The 18,911-nt window shown below is 52.1% G+C and overlaps 1 protein-coding gene across 1 annotated transcript in view; it reads right to left on the bottom strand.

Moving 5' to 3' along the window:
• Positions 1-472: 472 nt before the first annotated feature.
• FLNC (filamin C) overlaps positions 473-18,911 on the bottom strand; it is a 108,638-nt gene continuing 90,199 nt past the window's right edge. Inside the window, 10 exon segments of the mRNA XM_087935400.1 lie at positions 473-799; positions 4,644-4,853; positions 7,856-8,074; positions 10,021-10,079; positions 10,081-10,195; positions 12,468-12,600; positions 13,482-13,597; positions 13,727-13,864; positions 15,156-15,425; positions 18,439-18,681. Coding sequence (XP_087791526.1) covers positions 612-799; positions 4,644-4,853; positions 7,856-8,074; positions 10,021-10,079; positions 10,081-10,195; positions 12,468-12,600; positions 13,482-13,597; positions 13,727-13,864; positions 15,156-15,425; positions 18,439-18,681 — 1,691 coding nt within the window. The 3' untranslated portion in view covers positions 473-611.

Below are 18,911 nucleotides of genomic sequence, written 5' to 3'. Positions count from 1 at the left end.
CTACTCCTTGAGGGAGGGAGAGGGCACGCTTGCGCCCCCACCCCGCCTCAAATTTGGCAGGAGTTTGTTTGGGAGCTGCTCCTCCTTTGCTTCTTCTTACTACGTCACCCAAGTCACTTTCCCCAAGTAAAGGCTAGGCAAGGTCATATAGCCGGACCCTCAGGGCACGCTGAGGACTAGCCCCCTTCACACACCCCCGCAGTTGTGGTTGAGAAACTTCCTGGGGCAAAGATGCCCACATCTTGCGAGCATCCTCCATCCCTACTACGACTTCCCTTCCTCTCCCTCTTCCTAGACCGGCCTCGCTCCCCGCTGCACCCTCCCGGGTTCAAAGGCCCCCGATCCCATCCCGCCCCCCTCTCCTCCCCCTTCTCCCCTCTTCCCCCTCACTCGCCCATCCCACTCCTCCCCCCCACGATGTGCCTGGAGAAATCCTCAAAACGCCAATGTCCAACTCAACGAACCAAGCGAATGTCCGACGGTCGCGTCTCGTCCCCTCGTCCCCGCCTTGGTCGCGGGTGAGCAGGTCGAGGGTATGACAGTTCTGGGCAGGGGGAGGTCAAGGGGAGTGGGAGGCAGGGGTAGGGAGGGCTCCATCCCCCCCCCCACTCCTAGGGCACGCTGACTTGGTAGGGGCTCCCGGGCACGCCTTCGTCCCCCCACTTCACGATGAGGATGTAATCGCCCTTCTCTTTGACGGTGTAAGTGACGCTGTAGACCCGGTTGCCCATGTGCTTGACGTAGACCTCGTCGCAGGGGGTCTTGGGCCCGTGGACGCCCACCATCAACATGTTGGTGCCTGCGGGGAGTTACAGAATGGCAGAGTCAGAGAGGTGCCTCAGAGATCTTCTAGTCCACCCCCCACACACGCACACACCCCATGCCAGAGGTCTGCAACCTTAAACACTCAACGAACCATTTGGACCCGTTCCAGGGGTGGGATTCAAATGTCTTAACAACCGGTTCTGTTGAGCGTGGCCTAATTGGTGGGTGTGGCTTAGTGGTCATGTGACTGGCTGGCCGTGGCTTGTATGCAATTATTATAAATATTTAGGTAAATATTGATTTTTGTTTTATTAAAATAAAAGCATTTTTTTACCCAAAATCCAGCAAAGCAGGCAGGCAGGTTGAGTTTTCTCACAGAATCAAAAAATTCACTCAGAGATCTATCTATCTGCAACTGGCTACCTGAGTCTGTCGCATAAAATTTGCTTGCAAGCAAACGCACAAAGTTAACTCACAAAGCACCATGTATGTAAATATTTAATTTTTCATTTAAAAAAAAAAAAAGAACAACTTTTGCCCAAAATCAGGCAAAGCAGTCAGGCAGATTGAGTTGCTCACAGAATCACAGATTCATTCAGAGGTCTATCTTTCTGCAATCTGCTACCTGAGTCTGCAGTGAAAAATAGAAGCTTCAGCCCTAAGGAAGGTTCGGCTCTGCTTTTAGATTAGCTAGAAAGTAAAAAATCCAAATATTTCCTGCTTTCTAGCTAATCTAAGTCTCCCGGCACAGCAGAACAGCTGATGGTCGGGAAAGGGGGGAAAAAGGAAAAATAGCAACTTGCCAAACGCAGGCAAGTTGGATGGCGCGTATGCCAGGTAAGGAGTGCACAGAGAGGAGCGGGGCCAACCAGTAGCGCGATTTGCCGATTCTCCGAACTGGGCAGAATAGTAACAACCGGTTCTACAGAACCGGTCTGACAAGGTAGAATCCCACCCCTGCCTGTTTCCCACAGAAAAGAAAACACCGGGAGCCACTAAACCTGAGTGGACGTGGCCAAGTCGACATCACTCCCACCCAGTCACATGATCCACCCACCCCATCACACCTACCCAGGTTTTGTGGGTCCCAGTGTTTTCTGTGGGAAATGGGTCTCTCTTTCCCTCTCTCTCTCTCTTTCCCTTCCTCTCTTTCTTTCCTTCTCTCTCTCATTCTCTCTCTCTCAATTTCCCTCCCTCCATCTCTCTCATTCTCTTTCCCCCTCTCTCTATTTCCCTCCCCTCTCTTTCTTTTTCCCTGCCCCCCCTCTCTCATTCTCTCTCTCTCTATTTCCTTCCCTCCCTCTCTCTCTCATTCTCTTTCCCCCTCTCTGTTTCCCTCCCTCTTTCCCTCCCTTTCTTTCTTTCCTTCTCTCTCTCATTCTCTATTTCCCTCCCTCCCTCTCATTCTCTTTTTCCTGCTCTCTCTATTTCCCCCTCTCTCTTTCCCTCCCTCTCTTTCTTCCCTTCTCTCTCTCATTCTCTCTCTCTTTCCCTCCCTCCCTCTCTCTCATTCTCTCTTTCCCCCTCTCTCTCTTTCCTCCCTTTCCCCTCTTTCCCCCTTCCTCTTTCTCTCTTCCCTGCCCCACTCTCTCATTCTCTCTATTTCCCTCCCTCCCCCTCTCTCATTCTCTCTTTCCTGCTCTCTCTATTTCCCCCTCTCTTTCCCTCCCTCTCTTTCTTCCCTTCTCTCTCTCATTCTCTCTCTCTCTATTTCCCTCCCTCTCTCTCTCTCATTCTCTCTTTCCCCCTCTCTTTCTCTTTCCCTGCCCCCTCTCTCTCATTCTCTCTCTCTCTTTCCCTCCCTCCCTTCTCTCTCTCATTCTCTCTTTCCCCCTCTCTCTATTTCCCCCTCTCTTCCCCCCTCTCTTTCCTTCCTCCCCTTCTCTCTCTTCTCTCTCCCTCCCTCCCTCCCTCCCTCTCTCTCTCATTTCTTTTTGTGTGTTTTACCTTCTCAGGCCAGGTGAGGAGTGACTGGGAGGGGAGGGGCAAAGGATGAGGCCGGCCAGTGGTGGGATTACCCAACTGGGAGCCACCTCAGAGGGCGCAAAGAGCCACATGCGGCTCCAGAGCCACCGGTTGCCGATCCCCACCCCATGCACAGGCAGGAAGCCCTGTGCCATTCCGGACAAATTGGCCCTCCGACACAGGTGGTTCTTGACTTACAACCGTTCATTTAGTGACCATTTCAGGCGACAATGGTGCTGGGAAAAATGGCTTACGACCGTTTTTCACAGCTACAACCTTTGCACAGTTACGACCCCCCCCCAAAAAAAGTCCAATTTGGAGGGGGGTCTCACACCCCCAAAAATCAGACGTTTGGCATCTGACTCAGACTTATGATGGTTGCACTGTCATAAGTCTGAGTCACACACGATTCCCCTTTGGAGACCTTCTGACAAGCCAAGTCAATGGAGAAGCCCAATTCCCTTTATGACCGGGTCGCTCGCTTATCCACCGCCATGAATTCACTTAACAACGGAGGCAGGGGAGGTCGCGACACGGGGGCAAAACTTGCTCAGCCAGTGTGCAACGTAATTAATGTTGTGGCCATTACGTCGAGGACAACCTGTGCTAATGACGGCAGCACCACTTATGTTCCCCGAATCGATGGCATGTTAGAAAACTACTTGAAAAAGTGGTTTTAGGAGCCGGGGGTGAAGTTCTGAAGACACCAATATACTGCCGCCTCTTTGGAGCCAGCCCCTTGGCCCCTCCCAGCCTGCCTGGCACCAGGGTCAGAGGTGGGTATTCAGCCAGTTTGGACCAGTTCTGGAGAACCAATAGCGGAAACCTTGAGTCGTTCGGAGGACCGGCCAATCCCACCTCTGACTGGCCCCGCCAACCCCATCTCTCTTCTCCGCCTCCCATTGAGTCCCAGCTGATCGGCTGGGGCTCCTTTGGTTGCCCTGCACAGGAGAACGGAGCTGGAAAGCAGGTCAGTGGGGTGGGGAGGGAAGGGGATTTTGCAGTATATCCTTCCCCTGCCACGCCCACCAAGCCACGCCCACAGAATGCTACGCCTACCAAGCCACGCCCCACAGCTGATCGGCTGGGTCTCCTTTGGTTGCCCTGCACAGGAGAACGGAGCTGGAAAGCAGGTCAGTGGGGTGGGGGGGAAGGGGATTTTGCAGTATATCCTTCCCCTGCCACGCCCACCAAGCCACGCCCACAGAATGCTCGCCCACCAAGCCACGCCCACAGCTGATCGGCTCGGCCTCCTTTGGTTGCCCTGCACAGGAGAACGGAGCTGGAAAGCAGGTCTGTGGGTGGGGAGGGAATAGGGATTTTGCAGTATATCCTTCCCCTGCCACGCCCACCAAGCCACGCCCACAGAATGCTACGCCTACCAAGCCACGCCCACAGCTGATTGGCTCGGCCTCCTTTGGTTGCCCTGCACAGGAGAACGGAGCTGGAAAGCAGGTCAGTGGGTGGGGAGGGAATAGGGGATTTTGCAGTATATCCTTCCCCTGCCACGCCCACCAAGCCACGCCCACAGAATGCTACGCCCACCAAGCCACGCCCCACAGCTGATAGGCTGGGCCTTCTTTGGTTGCTCTGCCCAGGAGAACGGAACTGGAAAGCAGGTCAGTGGGTGGGGAGGGAATAGGGGATTTTGCAGTATATCCTTTCCCTGCCACGCCCACAGAATGCTACGCCCACCAAGCCACGCCCCACAGCTGATCTGCTGGGTCTCCTTGGTTGCCCTGCACAGGAGAACGGAGCTGGAAAGCAGGTCAGTGGGGTGAGGAGCAAAGGGGGATTTTGCAGTATATCCTTCCCCTGCCACGCCCACCAAGCCACACCACGCCCACCAAGCCACACCCACAGAACCAGGATTAAAAAAAAAATTGAATCCCACCACTGGCCAGGATACCCACCTGCCTTGCTGCAGTCCACGGTGAAGGTGTTCTTCTGGCCCACGAAGGCCTTGCTTAAGCCGGGCCCACGGGCGACCACCTTGCTGGCATCCGAGGAGAACTTGGGCAGGGCACTGTAGCTGCCGCCCACCGAGGAGGTGGCCTTGGTGACCGTCTCCACCAGCACCGTGGACGTCTCGTGGAGGCTGTGGCCACCGGACAAGCGGGGACCTGGTGGGGGGGCAGAGAGAAAAAAGGGGGCGAACCATCACCCAGGGCCATCTTCACAGGTGGAGAGACCACAGGTGAGTTGTACATCTGCCCTTGGATGGCAGCTCCTTAGATTGAGAATCTCTTCAATATCATTCCATGATTATTCCAAAACAGTTTTGTATTTGCATTTGTCAGCCCAGCCCCAAAATATTGTCCCTTTTTCTCGATCCTAAAATCAGACTTAGATTAAGTCTTAGATTAAGAATCGAGGGGATCTTTTTAATATCATTCAGAAATTATTGTTCTGAAACAGTTCTGTGTTTGCATTTGTCCACATAATCCCCCAATATTTTACTCTTTTCTTAACCCTAAAACCAGACTTAGATTAAGTCTTAGTTTAAGAATAAAGGGAGTCTTTTTAACATCATTCAGAAATTATTATTCTGAAATAGTTCTGTGTTTGCATTTGTCCACATAACCCCCCAATATTTCACCTTTTTCTCAAACCTAAAACCAGACTTAGATTAAGTCTTAGATTAAGAATCAAGGGGATCTTTTAAATATTATTCCATAATTATTCAGAAACAGTTTTGTGTTTGCATTGGTCAGCATAACCCCCAAAGATGTTCACCTTTTTCTTAACCCTAAAACCAGACATTCGATTAAGAATCAAGGGGAACTTTTTAATATCCTTCAAAAAGAGGCAAATGATTATTTCTGAAACCGTTTTCTCGACCGTAAGAACCAGACTTTTTAGTCAATAAAATCACAATCCTTGACAGGACACGTTCTTAATCAACATTGTTGATTTCCTGTTTATTGGAAAACGGGGGGGGGTGTCTTGCAGGAATGTACCCAGATCATCAGTAAACAGCAACCTTGTGAGGTTGGTAAGGTTGAGAGAGAGAGTTGAGGGACTGGCCCGAAGTCACCCAGTGGCTTTCATGCTTAAGGTGGAACTAGAATTCCCACATCTCCTGGCGACTGACCTAAAATCACCCAGCTGGCTTTCAGGCTTAAGGCGGGACTAGAACTCACCGTCTCCTGGTGATTGGCCCAAAGTCACCCAGGTGCCTTTCAAACCTAAGGCAGAACTAGAACTTCCAGTCACCTGGTGATTAAACCAAAGTCACCCAGCCGGCTTTCATGACGAAAGCGGAACTAGAACTCACCATCTCCCGGTGATTGATCCAAAGTCACCTAGCTGGCTTTCATGCCTAAGGCAGAACTAGAACTTCCAGTCACCTGGTGATTAGACCAAAGTCACCCAGCCGGCTTTCATGACGAAGGCAGAACTAGAACTCACCATCTCCTGGTGATTGATCCAAAGTCACCTAGCTGGCTTTCATGCCTAAGGCAGAACTAGAACTTCCAGTCACCTGGTGATTAGACCAAAGTCACTCAGCCGGCTTTCATGACGAAGGCGGAACTAGAACTCACCAACTCCTGGTGATTGATCCAAAGTCACCTAGCTGGCTTTCATGCCTAAGGCAGAACTAGAACTTCCAGTCACCTGGTGATTAGACCAAAGTCACCCAGCCGGCTTTCATGACGAAGGCAGAACTAGAACTCACCATCTCCTGGTGATTGATCCAAAGCCACCTAGCTGGCTTTCATGCCTAAGGCAGAACTAGAACTTCCAGTCACCTGGTGATTAGACCAAAGTCACTCAGCCGGCTTTCATGACGAAGGCGGAACTAGAACTCACCAACTCCTGGTGATTGATCCAAAGTCACCTAGCTGGCTTTCATGCCTAAGGCAGAACTAGAACTTCCAGTCACCTGGTGATTAGACCAAAGTCACCCAGCCGGCTTTCATGACGAAGGCAGAACTAGAACTCACCATCTCCTGGTGATTGATCCAAAGCCACCTAGCTGGCTTTCATGCCTAAGGCAGAACTAGAACTTCCAGTCACCTGGTGATTAGACCAAAGTCACTCAGCCGGCTTTCATGACGAAGGCGGAACTAGAACTCACCAACTCCTGGTGATTGATCCAAAGTCACCTAGCTGGCTTTCATGCCTAAGGCAGAACTAGAACTTCCAGTCACCTGGTGATTAGACCAAAGTCACCCAGCCGGCTTTCATGACGAAGGCAGAACTAGAACTCACCAACTCCTGGTGATTGATCCAAAGTCACCTAGCTGGCTTTCATGCCTAAGGCAGAACTAGAACTTCCAGTCACCTGGTGATTAGACCAAAGTCACCCAGCCGGCTTTCATGACGAAGGCAGAACTAGAACTCACCAACTCCTGGTGATTGATCCAAAGTCACCTAGCTGGCTTTCATGCCTAAGGCAGAACTAGAACTCCCAGTCCTCTGGTGATTAACCTAAAGTCATCCTTTCAGAACTGGAACTCACATTCTCCAGGTTTCCAGCCTAGAGTCCCAACTGCTAGACCAAAATGGCCGTCAAACATATTCAAGTAATTTATCGGAGGCTCAACCTGGCCGTGTCCAAGACCAGACATGCACAGCCATATTCCTCTGGGCATGGACTGAATATCTTCCCCCCACCCTCCAGAACTGAGACGAGGGTCATGGGAATGTCATCTGAGAGGGGTCGGTGTTGTCCCCGCAAGGGCCCTGAAACCCCAGCCGGGAGATTTCTGTCAGGATTCCGTCAGTTGCCCTAATTAAATTGTGAGTCTCGAGCCAAACTTCAAAAACTCCAAAGGATTTATTAGGAGCGAACATGTCAGCATGACCTGTATGAAGCCGACTCTGAGACACACGATTCACTGTCCCCTATGACCATGTTTGTCCCCCACCCTCAACCTTCTGGGTGTGTCCTCAATCATATTCTCCAACCAAAACACCTTCATAGCTGAGAGTTAACGATCACGTTCTCCAATGAGGGATTTCCCTGGGCAGAAATTCCAGTCGCTTTGTGACAATCTTTGCAAGCTAAGAAGGGAATGCACTTCCGGTTTTAAACTCCCGCGCTGCTCCGTCAAATCCGTCTCCTTGTTAACGGCAACTCTAAAACAGAAACGTCCTCCGAGTTGATGACTCCGCTCACCCGTGACTTTGGCTTTGAAGGGGCTGCCGACGATGTGCTGGGGACCCCCGTACTTGATGGAAATGAGGTAGCTTCCAGGCGCCATGGGCATGTAAGTGACCTTGTGGCCCTCGGGACACTCCTGGCAGTCCATCTGCACCTTGGAGGGCCCGTCGATGGTGACCGAGAGGGCCCCTGAACCGGCGTTTCGGGTCTTCACGAGGAACTCGGAGGAGACTCCTGCCAGGGGGGGAAAAAAGGGGAGAAAAAGGTTGAGGGTTAGCCAGGGCTGTCTCTGTTGGCGCCGGGACTGGCACGATGCCCGGCTCTCTTGCCGAAAAAACCCCTGGGTGGCATTGCCTCTTGATGCGCACAAGGAGGCCATTTTACAAGCAGCGGAAGAACCTCTTGATGCTCTGGGGGGGCGGGGGAAGGTCACACAATGGACTTTTAGGGGAGAATTCGGGGTGCTGGTGCCAAGCCCTGGTCGCTGAAAGCAAGCAAGCCCCTTGGAAGGCGCAGCAGGATTTCACCAGGCACGCCAACCATTCAGATATCCCTCAACTTAGAAACCATTCCTTTAGCGACTGCTCAGTTGAAAAAATAAAACACTGAAAAAAGACAATTTATGACCACTGACTTACGGCGGTGACGGCAAAATCCAAAGTTCAGGCGTTTTGGGAACTGGCTTGTATTTTACAAGGGTTGCAGCAATGCGGAGGGAGGGAGGAAGAAGGAGGAGAGGGAGGAAGGAAAAGGAAAGGAGGGGGGAAGAGAATGGAAGGAAGGAAGGAAGGAAGGAAGGAAGGAAGGAAGGAAGGAAGGAAGGAAGGAAGGAAGGAAGGAAGGAAGGAAGGAAGGAAGGGGAAGGGAAGGAAGGAAGGAAGGAAAAGGGGAAGGAGATGGAGGGAGGAGAGAAGGGAGAGGGAGGGAGGGAGGAAAGGGAAGAGAAAGAAGGAGGAGGAAGGAAGGAAAGGAAAGAGAGGGAAGAGAGGAAGGAAGGAAGGAAGGAAGGAAGGAAGGAAGGAAGGAAGGAAGGAAGGAAGGAAGGAAGGAAGGAAGGAAAGGAGGAGGAAAGAAGGAAAAGGAAGGGGAGAGGAGGGAGGGAGAGAAGGGGAGAGGAGGGAGGAGGAAAGGGAGAAGAGAAAAGGAGGGAGGGGAAGGAAGGAAGGAAGGAGGGGGAAGAGAGGGAAGGAAGGAAGGAAGGAAGGAAGGAAGGAAGGAAGGAAGGAAGGAAGGAAGGAAGGAAGGAAAGAGGAGGGGAGGAAAGAAGGAAAAAGGAAGAAGAAGGAGAGGGAGGGAGAGAAGGGAGGGACAGAGAGGGAGAGGAAAAGGGAGGGAGGGAAGAAGGAAGAGAAAGGAAGGAAGGGGAAGAGGAGGGAGGAAAGAAGGAAAAAGGGGAAGGGGAGATGGAGGGAGGGAGAGAAGGGGAGGGAGGGAGGGAAAGGAGAGAAAAAGGAGGGGAGGGAGGGGAAAGGAAGGAGGGGAGAGGAAGGAAGGAAGGAAGGAAGGGAAGGAAGGAAGGGAAAGAGGGGGAGGAAAGAAGGAAAAAGGAAGAAGAAGGAGAGGGAGGAGGGAGAGAAGGGAGGGACAGAGGGAGGGGGAGGAAAAGGGAGGGAGGGAAGAAGGAAGAGAAAGGAAGGAAGGGGAAGAGGAGGGAGGAGGGGAATGGAGGAAAGAAGGAAAAGGGGGAAGAAGGAAGAGGGAGGGAGAGAAAAAGGAGGGGTGGAGGAAGGGAGAGAGGGAGAAAAGGGAGGGCAGGAAGGAAGGAAAAAGAGGGAAGAAGGAGGATGGGGAAGGAGAAAGGAAGGAGGAAGGAAGAGAAAGAGAGGATAGGAGGAAGGGACAGGAGGAAAGAAGGAAAAAGGAGAGGGAAGGAGAGTGGATGGGAGGAGAGGGAGGAGAGGGAGGGAAGGAAAGAAAGGGGGAGGGGAGAGAGAAAGGAAGGGAAAGAGGAAAGAAGGAAAAAGAGAGGAGTAGGAGAGGGAGGGGGTGGGAGGAAGGAATTTAGGGAGAGAGAGAGAGGAGGAAGGAGGGAGGGAAATGAGAGAAGGAGGGAAGAGAGAGGGAACTTGGGGAGGTCCTGGCATTCAATGCTCCACCTGCCTGCTCTCCCTGTTCCAGAGCCTCCCTGAAGCCCCTACCTGTCCCCCTCATCCCACCCCACTCACCTGGCAGGGCCTTACCTGTGGTTCCTCCCTCCAGGCCTGGGCCGTAGGCCGTGACGAGCCCAGGGTCTCCGCTTGGCTCTGCTCCCCACGCGGATGTTGAAGGGGCTGCCCGGCACATGCCGCCCGTTGAACCGGACGTCGATGGAGTGGACGCCGTTCTCGTGAGGGATGAAGCGGATGGCGTATTTGTCTGGGGAAGAAATCCAACAGGTCAAGCTGGGCAATGCAAGCCCCTCAGCCCCAAACCTCCCAATATCCCAAATCACTCTGAGCCCCCTCCCCCTCCCCCACGCAAATAGTTTTTAAAAGCCCCCTCACCAATTTGAGGGTGGGCACCTGGCATCGCCCAGGAGCTGGGCTGGACATCTGGGCACCGTCAGGTGCCTCCAGTCCAAATCTCTTCCTTCCTTCCTTTGCTTTTTCCTTTCCTCTTCATTCTTTCTCCTTCCTTCCTTCCTTTTCTTCTTTTCCCTTCCCCTTCATTCTCCTTTCTTCTTCCTTCCTTTGCTTTTTCCTTTCCTCTTCATTCCCCTCTCTCCTTCTTCCTTCCTTCCTTCCCTCCTTCCTTTTCTTCTTTTCCCTTCCCCTTCATTCTCCTTTCTTCTTCCTTCCTTTGCTTTTCCTTTCCTCTTCATTCTTTCTCCTTCCTTCCTTCCTTTTCTTCTTTTCCCTTCCCTTCATTCTCCTTTCTTCTTCCTTCCTTTGCTTTTCCTTTCCTCTTCATTCCCCTCTCCCTTCTTCCTTCCTTCCTTCCCTCCTTCCTTTTCTTCTTTTCCTTCCCCTTCATTCTCCTTTCTTCTTCCTTCCTTTGCTTTTTCCTTTCCTCTTCATTCTTTCTCCTTCCTTCCTTCCTTTTCTTCTTTTCCCTTCCTTCCTTCTCCTTTCTTCTTCCTTCCTTTGCTTTTTCCTTTCCTCTTCATTCTTTCTCCTTCCTTCATCCTTCCTTCCTTCCTTATTTCTTTTCTTCTTTTCCCTTCCCTTCATTCTCCTTTCTTCTTCCTTCCTTTGCTTTTTCCTTTCCTCTTCATTCTTTCTCCTTCCTTCATCCTTCCTTCCTTCCTTATTTCCTTTTTTCTTTCTTCCCTTCTTCTCCTTTCTTCTTCCTTCCTTTGCTTTTTCCTTTCCTCTTCATTCCCTCTCTCCTTCTTCTTCTTCCTTCCTTCCTTCCTCCCTTCCTTCCTCCCTCCTTCCTTCCTTCCCTCCTTCCTTTTCTTCTTTCCCTTCCCTTCATTCTCCTTTCTTCTTCCTTCCTTTGCTTTTTCCTTTCCTCTTCATTCTTTCTCCTTCCTTCGTCCTTCCTTCCTTCCTTATTTCCTTTTCTTCTTTTCCTTCCCCTTCATTCTCCTTTCTTCTTCCTTCCTTTGCTTTTTCCTTTCCTCTTCATTCCCTCTCTCCTTCCTTCCTTCCTTCCTTCCTTCCTCCCTCCTCCCTCCTCCTCCCTTCCTTCCCTCCTTCCTTTTCTTCTTTTCCTTCCCCTTCCTTCTCCTTTCTTCTTCCTTCCTTTGCCTTTTCCTTTCCTCTTCATTCTCCTTTCTCCTTCCTTCCTTCCTTCCCTTTCTTCTTTTCCCTTCCCCCTTCCTTCTCCTTTCTTCTTCCTTCCCCTCTTCCCCTCTTTCCCCTTCCTTGCTTTCTTCCCATCTTCCCTCCTTTCTCTTTGTCTTTCCTATTTCCCTCGCTCCTTTCCTGCCCTGCATGCTCAGATGGAAGAGAGCGAAACGTTTCTCCTTTTGTTTTAGTTTTAGCTTCGTTTTTTAGCCCCTCTGCCAGCAATAACAGAGCCTGGAGAGGGTGGGTGTGGGCCAGACCTAAGCACCCCGCGGGCCGGATCCCACGTGAGTCTGACACCCCTGTTCTAAGCTAATGAAAAAAACGAGGAAAAAAAACCCAGAATTATAACTTGGGTTATGGATGAAGATGGCGGGAAGGGAACGTATTTGGACGGCCTCACTTTGCAACGATGCCGTAACACAGAGGTTTCCAATTCCCGGTCCGGTAACCGGCCAGGGGCCACGGCATGCCAGAAACCAGGCCGCGCAAATAAGCTGTGAGAATATTCATGAACTGGCAGAGACATGGGTAACAAGGTCAGCCCATGGGAGCTGAATTGGGGGCTGAAACTTAAAGAGAGACGGGGCCTGGTTTATCTGTGCTCTCAGCTCTGAAGATGCTGCTTGTGTTTGGCTTGTAACCTTCACCAACCTTGGAAGAATCTACTCTTGGTATTGTAAACTTTACTTCAAATATTATTACGTATATAAAGAAGTTAATGAATCCTGCTGAATCAGGCATCTGGGTGGGCTTTTCTGGATTTGAATTTCTGCTGCAAAAATCTAACACAAGCGAAGCTTCATCCATGGGATGGAGGTGGCGTGCGAAACCACGTCCCCCCTCGGTCCACGGAAAAAACCACAGAGCCCCCCCAAAACGTTGCCCCCCCCCCCACACCCTAAGTTGGCACTCACCGCTGTCCAACTCAGAGACGTAGCATTCTTCCACCAGGCCGGAGGGCGTGTGGACTTTGGCATCAATCACGCCACGAGCCCCATTAAGCTGCACCGCGAACGAAGCCGGCTGGTTCACCTTCAGACCCGTTTCCTGCAGGAACACGGCACCGAGTCAGATCCACACAACGTCCCAAGCCCCAACCTTCCCCAGCTTCCTGCCTGGGTACAGGTAGTCCTCGACTTATGACCGTAGTTAAGATCCAACGTTTCTGTTGCTAAGCGAGACGTTTGTGAAGTGAATCTGCTGCGCCATTGTATGAGCTTCCTCTCCACCTCCTTTTCTCCTTCTTTTTTTCTTTCTCCTTCTCCTCCATCGCTCTTTTCTCTACTACTCCTTCCTCTTCTCTCCTTCTTTCCCTCCTTCTTCTCCTTCTCTCTTCCATCCCTTCTCCTTCTCCTCCCCTTCCTGTTCCTCCTTTCCACAAACCCCTTCTAGCATTGATGATGTTTCCTAGTTGGGTCATGAGATGTCTGCAAGAAACCCACCTAGCTCAAAGACCATTAAGAACACACAGCTGTCGACTTTCGGTTTGCAAGGTTTCGGCGGCGGCAGGGATTTGCGATACTGCGCGATCCCTGCTGCGCTCGCCGCCAAGGTTCCCCCGATCCATTCGGATCTGGGGGATATAGCTGCCCTGTAGGGGCAGCTGAAGATGGGGGGACCCCACAGCTCTCCTCCCCCTCCCCCCTCTCCCTTTCTCCTTCTCTTTCTCTTTCCCCTCCTCCTCCTCCTCCATCACTCTTCCTCCTTCTTCCCCTTCTCCTCTAGTCCTTTCCCCCTTCTCTTCCAACCCTTCCCTTTCTCCTCCCCCTTCTTCTTCCTCCTCACCGCAAACCACTCTCTCTTCTAGCACTGATGAAGTTACCTAACAGGGTCACGAAACGTCTGCAAGAAAACCACCAAGCTCAGAGAGCACCGAGGACCCCCACAGTTCAGCTCTGGGCTACCACTATTCTCCTCCCTTCAGATACCTGGAGGCTGGTGACGGTCAGGCGCCGGGCATCGTCCGAGAGCGAGGCCACGGGGACCACAAAGGGACTGTCCGGGATGTGTTCATCGTTGAATTTGATGGAGACCTCGTAGTCGCCTAGCGGAGGAGAGAGGAAGGAGGGAAGGAGCCTCTGAGCTTTCTGGATAGCCTGATTTTGACGTTATTTTTCAATTATTCTCGGCGTTGGTTTTGTCCGGCTTGACCCCGATGCGGCCCAATATCTACCTGGTTCTTGGACCACGTACGAGACTCCGCAGGAACCGTCTTTCCGGTCCTCAAAAGCAATCTCGGCCTTGCTGGGGCCCTCCACCGCAATGGAGAGACCCCCGGCCCCAGCCTCCCGGGTCCAAATGCTGAATTCAGCTGAGAAGAGAGCAGGGTGTCAACAGAGAGTCAAGGAGGGAGGGAGCGAGGAAGGAGGGAGGGAGGACGGAAAAGAGGGAAGGAGAAGAGAGGGACAGAGGGAGGGAGGAAAGAAGGAAGGAAAAGAGGGAAGGACGAGGGAGGATGGAAGGAAGGAAGGAGAAAGACGGAGGGAGGATGGAAGGAAGGAAGGAAGGAAAAGAGGGAAGGATGAGAGAGGGAGTGAGGATGGAAGGAAGGAGAAAGAGGGAGGGAGGATGGAAGGAAGGAGAAAGAGGGAGGGAGGATGGAAGGAAGGAAGGAGAAAGGGAGGCAGGATGGAGGGAACGAAGGAGAGGGAGGGAGGATGGAAGGAAGGAAGGAAAAGAGGGAAGGATGAGAGAGGGAGTGAGGATAGAAGGAAGGAGAAAGAGGGAGTGAGGATGGAAGGAAGAAAGGAGAAAGAAGGAGGGAAGATTGAAGGAAGGAAGGAGAAAGAGGGAGGGAGGATGGAGGAAGGAAGGAGAAAGAGGGAAGGAGGAGAAAGGGAGGGAGGAAAAAAGGGGAGGGAGGAAGGAAGGAAGGTTGCCGGGTGTCAATTCCCCAACCAGAAAAGAAGGCTGTTAATTAATTCACTCTAATAATGAACCTTTTAATCTGACTGCCTGCCAGCCCATTTGAGGGCGGAAGAAACGGGGTGAAACCAATCCTCCCTGTTCAGCCGGGGCATCTCTGTTCCTGCCACTGAGGCCCGTGAAGGTGCGTCAGAGGCGACCCATGGAGGGTCAGAAAAGTCAAGATGGCAGATGCAGCTACGCAGTAGAAGCCGGCCTCTTTTGTTACCTGCAACAGGTGCTGAAAAAGGGGAAGGGGGCAAGGCCTCCATTCTACATTTGGGTGTTTTCAAACTCCCTCCGGAGCCCCCTGTGGTGGGCATCCCAGAACAGAGATCTTTATAGATTTTAACAGAGTTGGGAGGGATCTTGTAGGTCATCTAGTCCAACCCCCTCTCCCCGCCCAAACAAGGAAACCCTACCTACACCATTTCTGAAGGCAAATGGGATAGACCAGGTTGGCCACGAGCTTCCAAGCGTTCCTGAGATCCAAGGGATCCCAAGCCTGGCCTCCTGAATCATGCCCCTTAATTCAAACCAACCAAAAGAATGCTGTAGTCCTCAAGAATGCTGAGACCAGACCTCCTGGCTTTTTTCCGAACCGCCAGGTGAGTTCTTCAAGGCAGTGGGGAGGAAATGAAGGGGGTTCGAAGCCACACCTGGACATGCCGGGGCACAGAGGACGATGTCAGCCTTACCTGGCACGCTGGCCACGCCCCTCTCCAGGCCGGGCCCTCCTGCCCGCACTTTGTGGGAGCCCCCTTCGCCCAACGGCCCCACAGTGAACTGGAAGGGGCTGCCGGGCACGTGCTGGCCCCGATATTTGACGTTGACGGTGTGGGGTCCCATCTCCTGAGGCACGAAGCGCACGGAGTAGGCGCTGTCTTCTCCCTCGATGATTTCCGCTTCGGCCATCTTTCCCGAGGGGGACGTCACCTGGGCGGTCATGGCCTGGAGGCCGGCCTCCCCTGCGAGGGACAGAAAAGGGGCACATAGGAGAGTCAGACGGGGAAGCTGGCAGGGGTGGGATTGGACCGGTTCAGACCGGTTCGAATGAGCCGGTTGTTAAAGTTACAGCTGGTTCACCGAACCGGTATTTCAACCGACCGGCTGGCCCAGCCCCAACCACCCCTCCACTGCCAGGAATCTCCACCCAGCCCAGGGGTTGGAGACCCCTGGATTAGAGCATACACAGAGTGTAACCTAACCAGGGGGTGAGATTCTCCCGGTTCGGCGCTGGTTCAGGTGAACCGGAGGCTAAATTTACATCTGGTCCGCCGAACCGCTAGTTGAACTGACCAGCTGGCCCTGCCCACTCCACCCATCCCCTCCCTGGTGTCTCCACATGGCCCATTTCCGATGCAGGTAAGGGTCTGCGCGGAGGCTTCAGGGTGGGGGGGAAAACGGGCCTTCCAGAAGTCTAGAAACAGGCCTGTTTCCGGCTTCCAGAAAGCCTCCAGAGGCCCAGGGGAGGCTGTTTTCGCCCTCCCAGAGGCCCGAAGGAAGCCTCCGGACCCTCGGGAGGGCGAAAAACGGCCTTCCCGGAAAAACTGGAAGTGGCAAAACAGGCCTATTTCTGGCTTCCAGTGGGCCTCCAGAGGCCCAGGGGAGGCCCAGGGGGGGCCTCTGGACCCTTGGGATGGTGAAAACAGCCTTCCCCGGGCTCTGGAAGCCCACTGGAATCCAAAAATAGGCCAATTCTGCCACTTCCGGTTTTTCCGGGAAGGCCGTTTTCGCCTTCCCCAGAGTCCGGAGGCTTCCCCAGAGTCCGGAGGCTTCCCCAGAGTCTGGAGGCTCACCGGAAGCCAGAAACAGGAAGTCCTGGTAGGCCCTGCTCACCATGGCTCCACCCACCCAGCAACCACCCCTCCAGGGCTTTGAGAAAGTGGCCGTGCTGTCCCTTTTCAAACAAAGAAAACACCTCAAGAAGGCCGCAAAAAGGCCAAGACTTCAGAGCTTTGTTTTTGTTGTTTTTCAACATCGGGGGAACTTTTTTGCTCGTTTCTTGTACCTTCAAGTTTTGCCACACCTGTCCTTAATTCCATGTTGAAATAACACATCAAATAGCTTCCCGCAAGTGCCGAAAACACACAGGAGCACAAAATTAAAGGCATACAAACGTTAGTAGAATTCGCTCACGAACAAGAGGAATTCCCCCCCCTCCGCCCCCCGATGAAATATCTTTGGTCTTTAGCCGATGTTTAGTTAAGAGTGACGTGGTTGGACCAAAGGTAAAAACACAGCACTCCAAAAAGCAGCATGCATAGAAGATGCAAAATACAAGATGACAGAGTCGGAAGGGAATTCTGGGAATGGAAGTCTGGAATTCTGGGAATTGAAGTCCACCCCACTGAAACTCGCCATGCTAACATTGCTCAGAATGGACAGGTTCTGGCAATTGAAGTCGGGAATTCTGGGATTTGAAGTCTAGAATTCTGGGAATTGAAGACTGGAATTCTGGGAATTGAAGTCTAGAATTCTGGGGATTGAAGTCTGGAATTCTGGGGATTGAAGTTGTAATTCTGGGAATTGAAGTCTAGAATTCTGGTGGCTGAAGTCTGGAATCCTGGGAGTTGAAGTTGGGAATTCTGGGAATTGAAGTCTGGAATTCTGGGAGTGGAAGTCTGGAATTCTGGGAGTTAAAGTTGGGAATTCTGGGAATTGAAGTCTAGAATTCTGGGAATTGAAGTCTGGAATTCTGGGAGGTGAAGTCTGGAATTCTGGGAGTTGAAGTTGGGAATTCTGGGAATTGAAGTCTAGAATTCTGGGAATTGAAGTCTGGAATTCTGGGAGTTAAAGTCTAGAATTCTGGGAATTGAAGTCTGGAATTCTGGGAGTTGAAGTTGGGAATTCTGGGAGTTGAAGTCTGGAATTCTGGGCATTGAAGTTGGGGGTTCTAGGAGTTGAAGTTGGGAATTCTGGGAGCTGAAGTCTAGAATTCTGGGAATTGAAGTGAGGATTTCTGGGAATTGAAGTCTGGAATTCTGGGAGTTAAAGTCTAGAATTCTGGGAATTGAAGTGAGGAATTCTGGGAGTTGAAGTCTGGAATTCTGGGAGTTGAAGTTGGGAATTCTGGGGATTGAAGTTGTAATTCTGGGAATTGAAGTCTAGAATTCTGGTGGCTGAAGTCTGGAATCCTGGGAGATGAAGTTGGGAATTCTGGGAATTGAAGTCTGGAATTCTGGGAGTGGAAGTCTGGAATTCTGGGAGTTGAAGTTGGGAATTCTGGGAATTGAAGTCTAGAATTCTGGGAATTGAAGTCTGGAATTCTGGGAGGTGAAGTCTGGAATTCTGGGAGTTGAAGTTGGGAATTCTGGGAATTGAAGTCTAGAATTCTGGGAATTGAAGTCTGGAATTCTGGGAGTTAAAGTCTAGAATTCTGGGAATTGAAGTCTGGAATTCTGGGAGTTGAAGTTGGGAATTCTGGGAGTTGAAGTCTGGAATTCTGGGCATTGAAGTTGGGGGTTCTAGGAGTTGAAGTTGGGAATTCTGGGAGCTGAAGTCTAGAATTCTGGGAATTGAAGTGAGGATTTCTGGGAATTGAAGTCTGGAATTCTGGGAGTTAAAGTCTAGAATTCTGGGAATTGAAGTGAGGAATTCTGGGAGTTGAAGTCTGGAATTCTGGGAGTTGAAGTTGGGAATTCTGGGAGCTGAAGTCTAGAATTCTGGGAATTGAAGTGAGGATTTCTGGGAGTTGAAGTCCCCCACCCCCCCCCTGCTAAAACTTGCCAAGCTAACATTGCTCAGAATGGACAGGTAAAACTCCACCTAGAAGACACAGTGAGGGGATTCTTCTCATGTGGCTGTGACCCACCCCTCAAATAGCCCCCCCCCAGTGGGAAAGCCCCCATGCCCATTCAGCTTCTCTTCCTGCCCAAGTGAGGCTGGCATGCAGTTCACACACCGCTGTGCTCCCCGCTGGGGGCAAGGCCCACGGGCACAAGCAAGCGAGTGCACGGCACACCGGCAAGGCCCACGCACCCTCCTGGGTCCGGGCGATGCTGCCAAAGGAGCCAAGGCTCTCGCGGCCGAGGAACTCGCCGAAGACGTTGTGGAAGGGGTCCCCGCCCACTTGCGTGGACTCTTCCACCCGCACCTCGCGCTTGGTCTCCCCGCCGCGGGTCTTGCTGATCTCCGTCCGCTCGGTGCGTGTGTAGGTGTGGCTGCTGCGCGTGAAAGTGCGGGTCAGGCGCTCCTGAGCTGAGACCATCTGGAACCAATTCCCTGCGCCAGCAGCCATGAGGGGGAAGGAGGAGGCGGGGAGGGAGAGAAGAAGGAAGAGGAGAAGGAAGAAGAAAGGAGGAAGAGGATGGAGGAAAGGGAAGGGGGAGGAAGGAGAGGAAGAGGAAGGAGAAGGAAGAGGAAGAAGAAAGAGGAAGAGGAGGAAGGAAGGAGGGGAGGGAAAGAGGATGAGAAAGAGAAAGAAAGAAAAGGAGGAGGGGAGGAAGTAGGAG

The sequence above is a fragment of the Pseudonaja textilis genome, chromosome 5 (assembly GCF_049901715.1).
Source record: "Pseudonaja textilis isolate UNSWEBS1 chromosome 5, rPseTex1.2, whole genome shotgun sequence".
Lineage (NCBI taxonomy): Eukaryota > Metazoa > Chordata > Lepidosauria > Squamata > Elapidae > Pseudonaja > Pseudonaja textilis.
This window is presented reverse-complemented; position numbering and strand designations above follow the sequence as displayed.